Source organism: Felis catus, chromosome B4, assembly GCF_018350175.1.
Source record: "Felis catus isolate Fca126 chromosome B4, F.catus_Fca126_mat1.0, whole genome shotgun sequence".
Classification (NCBI taxonomy): Eukaryota; Metazoa; Chordata; class Mammalia; order Carnivora; family Felidae; genus Felis; species Felis catus.
In genome coordinates, this window is record NC_058374.1 from 117,175,937 (window position 1) to 117,184,137 (window position 8,201).

Below are 8,201 nucleotides of genomic sequence, written 5' to 3' on the forward strand. Positions count from 1 at the left end.
GGTTCTATGTTTGTCATTGTCATTATTCCATTAATAAAAGTGGCTGGCCTCTGGGGAAAAGGTGAAAAATGTGCAGCTTGTAAAAGTTTCCCAGGTGATCCTGAAATGCCTCCTTAAGATGGCAGGCTCCCATCATCACTCTAGGTATTAGTAAAATGATCACTAAAGAAGTAACAGTTAGCAAAACTCCTATTCTTCAGGATTTTGTACAATGAATTTCTTTAGTATCTTAAGAACATGTAACTTTTACCATAAACTTCAATCTGAGGAGATCAGTAAGAGCACCAGTTACTACCTATAGTCAAACTAGAAACAGGAAAGGAAAATTGTTTACATTAAAAATACTTTTTCTCTATTATTTAGCTATGTAAAAGAGAAAGATAATAACATTCATACTTGCTCAGAGCAATAGGAAGAGAGATTTCCATTGGTGATCCTCTGTAACTTTGTCTTTCTCCAAGAGCATATTTAACATCTTGTCCATTGATGACCACTTTTTCTATTGTGAGGTCCTTTGTATCCAAAATCTAGAATGAAATTAGGGTTTTTAAGTGATAAGAAAATTGTTTTATATGCACCAGAGAAAACTAATATTAGTTATGGGTTAACTATAATGATTACAGAGTAGAACTAGTTGCTCATAGAGAGTTAAATACAGAGTGAAATTACAAGAATTAAAGAAGTCAAAAGTTAGTGTAGGTCTCGTCTCTTGGGGCGCTAAGCTTCCTGAAAAATTTTTGGTTCTAAAGTTCGCATATATATCATTAGGTAATTCCGGGATAGTCCCACAAATTTGAGGTTTTAAGTGGAAGTCAAATCTAATTTAAAATGCCTTTGTTCCTATCTCCTAAAACTTAACTTTCCTGTTATGAAAAACATTCACCTCGAACTTAAAAGTTTCTTTCATCACCACTCCTTGATGTATCTCACCATGTATTTCTTCCTGAAATTCCAACTCCTATGTACTTGCATCTATCCCAAAATTAAAAGAAACCCTGGCTACTTGCTGGGAAAATATGCAGGCTGTATGCTTGCCATTATGTACCTTGAAAAAGCCCAACCTGGGCGGCAGGGGGGGCAGCTCCTACCACATGACCTACCGAGGACTGGGAGAGGGTGTCTACTTGCCGTGGCCCATCAAGGACAACTGCGTGGGGCAGGAAGGGAGTGGCAACAGGTGTCTGAGTGCTTTCCATCCCCATAATCCTCCATCCGAGCCCTAGAGACCATACCTTTCATCATCTCTCTCTTGCTCTAGAATCTTCAACCTTCCTATGCCACAAGACTGTTTCCAAACAACCTGAACAAGTCTCTCAATGTTACTTTTTAAACTTCACTTGATCAATCTGCCCTGATACCTATTCATTTGTCTCCTTCCTTTCTTTTTTTAAAGTTTATTTATTTTGAGAGAAAGAGAGATCGGCAAAGAGCATGCACACCCACAGGTGAGAGCATGAGCAGGGGAAGACGGAGAGAGAGAGACAGAATCCTAAGCAGGCTCCACGTTGTCAGCACACAGCCTGACATGGGGCTCAAACTCACAGACCCTGAGATCATGACCTGAGCTGAAATCGTGAGTCGGACACAACCTACCGAGCCACCCAGGCACCCCTGTCTCCTTCCATTCTTAAACTCTATGGGCAACCTATGGCTGCTATTTCCTCTTCTCATCAATCTCTCCTCCTTTTTTCCTTTCTCCCTCTTCAGTCTGGCTTCTCCATCCTCTGCTACTGAGAGGGCAGGGCACTCCTCCTGATCGAGGGGTCTTTTCTGCTCTGTAATCTGGACCCCCATCCACTCATAGCCCTTATGGGCCACCTCATCTGTTCGATGTCCTTTCCTTGGCTTGAGTTTAAACATGAATGGTTTTCCTCCTTGTCTAATGCCATTTCCTCCACTTCCTTTCTAGCTCCTAAAAATGGATATGTCCCAATGTTCTAGCTTTGATCCCTAGATTTTCTTACCATATTCGTCACTCTCTCATTCTCACCCCTCCCGTGTCATCAACCAATACCTCTGTGCTGATGACTACAGTCTGTTTCTACAGTTGTTACCTCTTCCCCAGGACTGCTGCCGGGTTTCTTAGTTGCCTGCTTGACATTTCCATGGGAAATACTGCCTCATATTCAGTGGGCTTCTCAAAATTCCCAAAATGAAGCTATCTGGATGTCCCTGAAATCAGTTCTCTCCCTTTATTTCTGTTCTGTTAACAGAATCCTCAAGGTACCTAAGGTTTGGGACATTCAAATAATCCACAATTGATCCCACTTCCCAATCCCCCATAGCCAATTAACAAATTTTTCTTTCATGCCGTCCTCATACTTTCTTCTCTGTCCTTCTACCACCACTGTAGGCCAGACCCTGCCTTAGAACCACCTGCGGTCTGATCTCCCTACCTCTGGCATCTTTTTACTGAAATCTGGCTGCAATGGCATGGGGAGATAGAGGACCAGCTGCTTCTCTTTCAAGTTGGTTAACTGAACTATAAACTCAGGAAAAGTCACAAGGGCAGTCGTTAATTTGATTCCTACCTCTCTAGAGTCAATGATACTTGGCTGGAAAAAAAATCTCCATTCTGGTTTGATCTTTTTTTAAAGCAGCCATATTTGTTAGGGGAGCCACCTGTTTTCCTGCTAATAGGTAATTATTCCTTTTGGGTTACTTTCTTCGGGGGGCACCTCAACCATCGCCCTTACTCTAAATTAGTAGAACTGACTTATCTTCTTGCACTTGCATATTCAGAATATTTGGTTTTATTAGATTTATATCTTACTGAGAATGAGAGGGTTACTCCTTTGTGCCTTCCTATTCTAGTACCTATTTCTGGCTATCTGATTTATTTTAAAAACTTAATTTGAATATCTATGTATATAACTACTCATGTTTACATGACTTTCATAACCAAAAGGATGACTCAACTGGCTCATTTCCCAGAGGAACATATTCTATTGTCTGTATCGCCTAAACTTTTCAAATCTATTCAGAATCAGAGAGTCAGATTACTGTTATGACTATTTTTTTAATCTTTTTCATATCCTCTGAACTTAATACAGTAGTTGGTCCAAATCTCTCCTATAGCATTTATTGTACCATATTATATTGCTATGTTTTCTCTACTAGCTTGAGGGTTCTTAAAAAGACAGAAACCTTTTTAGGTTTGCATGTCCAGAGTTCAGCACAGTACCTGAAAAGTAGTAGGTATCAGTTGATACCAGCATGAAGCAAGTGCTGAGCCAAAAGACAATAGAAAACGCAGTGGTTAAGCTATATATCTCAAGTCTTAACCTCAGCTATCATTCTCAAATTAAGAAATTCCCCTTCAAATTTCACTAATAAACGTTATTAAACAATTGATCAAAAATAGTAATAGGGACAAAAAGGAAACTGGATAGTTGAAAAGCTGGAAATAGTACTTTTCAGTAAAGTTTTACTGAACACCAACTGTGTATAAGACCAAGATACCCACATGCAGTTGTAAGAAACAGACCTACTAATGGTAGGAAGTTACTAGGAAGTTACTGATTTACTATATCTCACAGTATCCTCTTTGAATAACACCCCCAAAACCAGCTGGCTAGATGCCATGGAATATATAACCAATTCCCTTTTGCACAGGCTGCTGGGAAGCTCCATGTTAAACCTCGCAACCCACTTCTCTTTTTTTAGGACTTTGTGCCATACATTTGGTTTCCCTACCCTTATTCTCTCTTCCTCCAAATTCTTAAAAAAAATTTTTTTTTAATGTTTGTTTATTTGAGAGAGAGAGACAGAGCATGAGTGGGGAAGGGGCAGAGGGAGAGGGAGACACAGAATCCAAAGCAGGCTTCAGGCTCTGAGCTGTCAGCACACAGCCCGATGGGGGGCCCAAACCTACAAACCACGAGATCATGACCTGAGCTGAAGTCTCATGCTTAACTAACTGAGCCACCCACGTGCCCCTCTCTTCCTCCAAATTCTTAAAGTATTTTTAATCGTATAATATTGTATATGTTTTTTTAAAGCAAGCTCAAATTCTTTCTTCAACAAAGCATGGCTCTAAATTAAAAAGCGTTATGGGGCACCTGGGTGGTTCAGTCGGTTAAGCACCGGACTTTGGCTCAGGTCATGATCTCATAGTTCATGGATTTGAGCCCCGCAGCAGGCTCTCTGCTAACAGTTCAGAGGCTGCTTTGGATTCTGTGTGTGTCTCTCTCTCTTCCCTTCCCCTGCTCACGCACATGTTCTTTCTCTCTCTCAAAAATGAACAAACATGAAAAAAATTAAGTTAAAAAGCTTTATGCCTCAGTATTGTGTCTCTACATTTTCTATTTGTTATTTGCAGGATGCTATAACGAAAAAAGCATGGGGTTATTGTTAAAACCAAAACGAAAACAACACCTTGATTTGATTCCCAGCTCAGCTATTTACTTAGTGAAGACTAAGGGTTTGCAGTCAGAAAGATCTGTGTTCACATCCTGGCTTCTGCAACTTACTAGTGAATGATCTTGGTCAAGACATTAAAAACTCTTTGAGCCATCAACTGACAGAACACCTAAAAAAACGGAAAATTTTAATACAAGAAACAAATGCTTGGCAGTTATCACAAATGAGTATTAAACTTCAGTGCAAATAACCCAAAACTTCAGAAGGATTTTCAGAAAAGCTGGGATTTAGTCCTAGCAGGGTTCCTTCAACATTCCCAGCATCAAGGACTCCGAGAATGAAGTGAGAAAGGACACTTGATGTCCTCACCCAGCACTGCCACTGGGTCCTCTCTATTGGTGGTGGTGAGGCTGAGGTCCTCTCACCTTCAAGATACACTTAGCACATTTTTAGTGCAGCCCATGTAAACTTTAGGCACTGCTTTCTAATTGAATTCATCCATTAGTTCATCAAACTAACAACACGTCCTCTACCTGCCAGGTGCTATACTAAGAACCTGAGATACAAAGAGCCATGAAACACAGAACTACCTTCAAGAGCCTGTAATCTAGCGGAGGAAAGATGCTAATGTTGAATAAATAAAACCAAACTCTTGGCCTCAAGTTGTTGTGATAAATAAGCAAATTACAAACAGATGCCACTGTATACAACTAGACTTCCTTGCATAAAATCTAACGTTATAATTCTAGGCTCTAATTTACTAAACAGACATGCCAGCCAGACATCCTGATTTAAAAACCTTACTTCTCTCAAGATTTGGGGAATGAAGAAAACAATGGGCAAGTTTTTAGATTGGAACACTGAATGTACATTCTTTTCCAAATTGAAGCATCCTGTCTTGTGCTTCCTCAAGGATCAGAGTTCAGTCTTTGTTTTTACAAAACAGGTGAGAGTGCAAGGTCGTATTAAGCAGTGATAAACTATCAAAATCTACTTTCTTTTAATAAAAAGAGAGATTGCATTGAAGTGGCCAATCCTACCAGGGCAAAGCTGCCTGCAATAAAAGATAGCATGGTACTTCAGGCAGAACAAAGTATAACCTACAAGGAAATAGATATCTTCTTGCCTGTGATATTAATTTTCTTCCTTGTAGTATTTTTGGTGACTAAATATCAATATATAGAGGAGTCCACCTACTTTTCAAATCAGAATCAGTCTAGCAAGATGGTAAAGGGCAAAGAGTAGGTTACCTGCTACATTAGTTCATATTAACAAACTCAAAACACAGGCCTATTACACAAACAGGAGTCATGAGAACCACCAATTCTTATCTAAACTTATAATTATACCCAACTAATTGACCCCACTAATTTCCCACCATCAAGCCTACAACATATGGTGATCAGGTTGCTTAATGCTGTGCTTTAGTAGACGCCACAATACTCTACGCAAAATACACTGGGCCTGGCATTTTAAACCCTTGTCCCTCTTATTTCTAAAATGCTCACCTATGAAATTCTTCAGGTGAAAGGTACAATCCAAATACTATCACTTTGAGTAAGAACACTGAAAACAAGTTATGTTGTACACATAAAATAATTTAATCATGCTCCATAAATCTAAACAAACTTTTCATCACTCAAGTGGCTAGCGATCTTGTGAAAGTACATTACTTTCTAAGAAGCGCAATAATTACTGGCTCCTTGGAACCAACTATAATACACTGCATTGAGATACGCTTGGAAAGCCTGAATGGCCCAACGGTCCTTAAATTATTTGAAGAGAAGGGCAATAAGAATCAAAGGTAGAAGGACCATGACCCTGGAGAAAAAGAGCTGTATATAGAGTTAGCAGAGACTGGAAATACCAAAGCAGTAGGGATAGACGGGTCTGGAGCTGGAAATCCTAAGGGATTTGAGAAACACTGGTAGGGAGGCTGAGGAAAGACTACGATAGGTCGATGGGTCCCGTCCTGCAGACGTGCAGGTTGAAATAAGGTGCCTGGGAGCAAAGGATCAGCATCCGCAGGACATTGGGTGTGAGACTTAGATGAGACTGTGGACTGAGGAAGGTGCGCTGGGGGACTGGAAGAAATCTGGGGCCCGAGGAGGGAGTTCTGGGCTGCAGGCCGAGGAAATGGGGAGGCCACAAGGGGGTTAGCGCCAGAAACTAGGATCACAGGGGAGGGAGGGTTCGTGCTAAAATGAAGCCTGAGCGCTGGGTGAGGAGCAGGGCGTGGATGGGGCGCTAGGATGTGCCCAGGGACTGGGAAGAGGAGTCTGGGGAGAGGCGCGCAGGAAGAGACACTTAGGTATATTCAGGGGCTGATGGAGGGATGCAGAGACATAAGTGGGTTTGGGAGGAGGAGATATAGGGTGAGTGGGGGCTGAGGAAGTGGAGGCTGAGAAATGAGTGAGGGCTGAAGGGGAGGTGTGGAATATGAGTTGAGGGCTGCAGACGGACCGAGGTGCGGGGCTGGGAAGGGGCGGCAGCGGGGAAAGGGACGCGACGCGGGCGGCCGGAGAGAGGCGGACACTGGGCGCTCGTCCCACCGTACCAGGCTGCGCAGATTGTCCTCCTGAGACTGCACCGTGAGCGCGGCGGTGCCGGTCAACACCCGGCGGGTAAAGTCGACGCTGCAGCGTAGGTGCAGGTGCTTGGTCCGGCACACCGAAGCCGGAGAGGCCAAGGAGCACGTATCCACTACCTCGGGCATGGCTCTGGGGAGTCCCTCCGCACGCCGATCTGCACCCCAAAACCCAGCTGCCAGACTACTCGACTGAGAGCGAGAGGAGGGAGGGAGGTAAAGAAGAGCTGAAGGACTCGTGGCGCCCGCCGGGAAGGGAAGTTTCTCAAAGTGAGGGAAGAGTAGGTTGCCCCGTGGCTGGAACTACAAGTTCCGTGATGCAGAGCGAGGAGGCGTGCGCTATGCTCCCTGGGAGTGTGTGGGGGGGGGGGGGCGGTGCTGAAAGGACTGGGGACATTCCTGAAAGGAGAGGAGGAGGAAGAGGAGGGGAGTGGTAGCAGCCGGTGGAGGGGTGGGCCGACGGAAATGATCCCAAGTGTAGCGGGGAGATCAAGTGAATGCTTCCATTTTAGTTTCGTCCAACTTCGGTAGAAATTGCAATGGCAATTGAAGAATGTTAGACCTGTTGGTAGTAGCGGGCAGTAAAGATAGGGCAGGGTCAGAAGCAATAAGAGGCCTAGCAGAAGGCCTGCTTTCGTGCAGTTCCTCGTTAGTATAGTGGTGAGTATCCCCGCCTGTCACGCGGGAGACCGGGGTTCGATTCCCCGACGGGGAGGCACAGAGAGTTTTTTTTCGTTTTCTTTTATTACCTTTACAACAACTGTGATAAAAGTGCACCTTCAAACATTTTAAAAGTTAGTACGGAAGAAATAACCAATGTCAAATTACCTGTAAGCGTTACTTTTTAAGAGTTGTTTGGTTGCTGGCTTGCCGTGTCGGCAACCCAATACACATGAGCTAAGTATTGCATCAGTTCAACAGGATTTTCTTTAGTGCTTTTTAGGTACATTTCCAAGCCCTGGAGAGCAAAAACAGAATAAGCCAATATTCCCGTTTTAGAAATTTAGGAAGGTCATTTCAATATACTGTAATGAGAGAATTCTGTGATGTTGAGTATGTGCTGGCCACAAGATTGGAATTTGGAGCTGGGACATCTAGCTCGGCTCTGGGGCTCTTCCAGAAGGTGAGGAAAGATTGAAGGATGATTTATTTCCTTTGGGATGGGACCTCAGAGTTGAAGCTGGAAAAACTGGGAGACGACAGGATTCAGAGGACTTTAAATAGCTGGTTCTTTAATCCTGAATTCATGGAG

At 43.1% G+C, this 8,201-nt stretch overlaps 1 protein-coding gene and 1 non-coding gene across 3 annotated transcripts in view; one reads left to right on the forward strand and one right to left on the reverse strand.

Moving 5' to 3' along the window:
• LTA4H (leukotriene A4 hydrolase) overlaps positions 1–7,184 on the reverse strand; it is a 34,437-nt gene extending 27,253 nt beyond the window's left edge. The window contains exons 1-2 of one of the 2 annotated variants that reach the window (XM_011284161.4): positions 6,920–7,179; positions 397–527 (exon numbers count right to left, since the gene is read on the reverse strand). In XM_011284161.4, coding sequence (XP_011282463.1) covers positions 397–527; positions 6,920–7,078 — 290 coding nt within the window. In that variant the 5' untranslated portion in view covers positions 7,079–7,179. Of the gene's footprint in view, positions 1–396; positions 528–6,919 lie in introns of both variants that reach the window. The other variant, XM_019835367.3, reaches the window with a different exon arrangement.
• A 408-nt stretch (positions 7,185–7,592) lies between these two features.
• On the forward strand, positions 7,593–7,664 carry TRNAD-GUC. Its single transcript has one exon. It is a non-coding gene; the product is annotated as a tRNA-Asp (tRNA).
• The last annotated feature ends 537 nt before the right edge of the window (positions 7,665–8,201 follow it).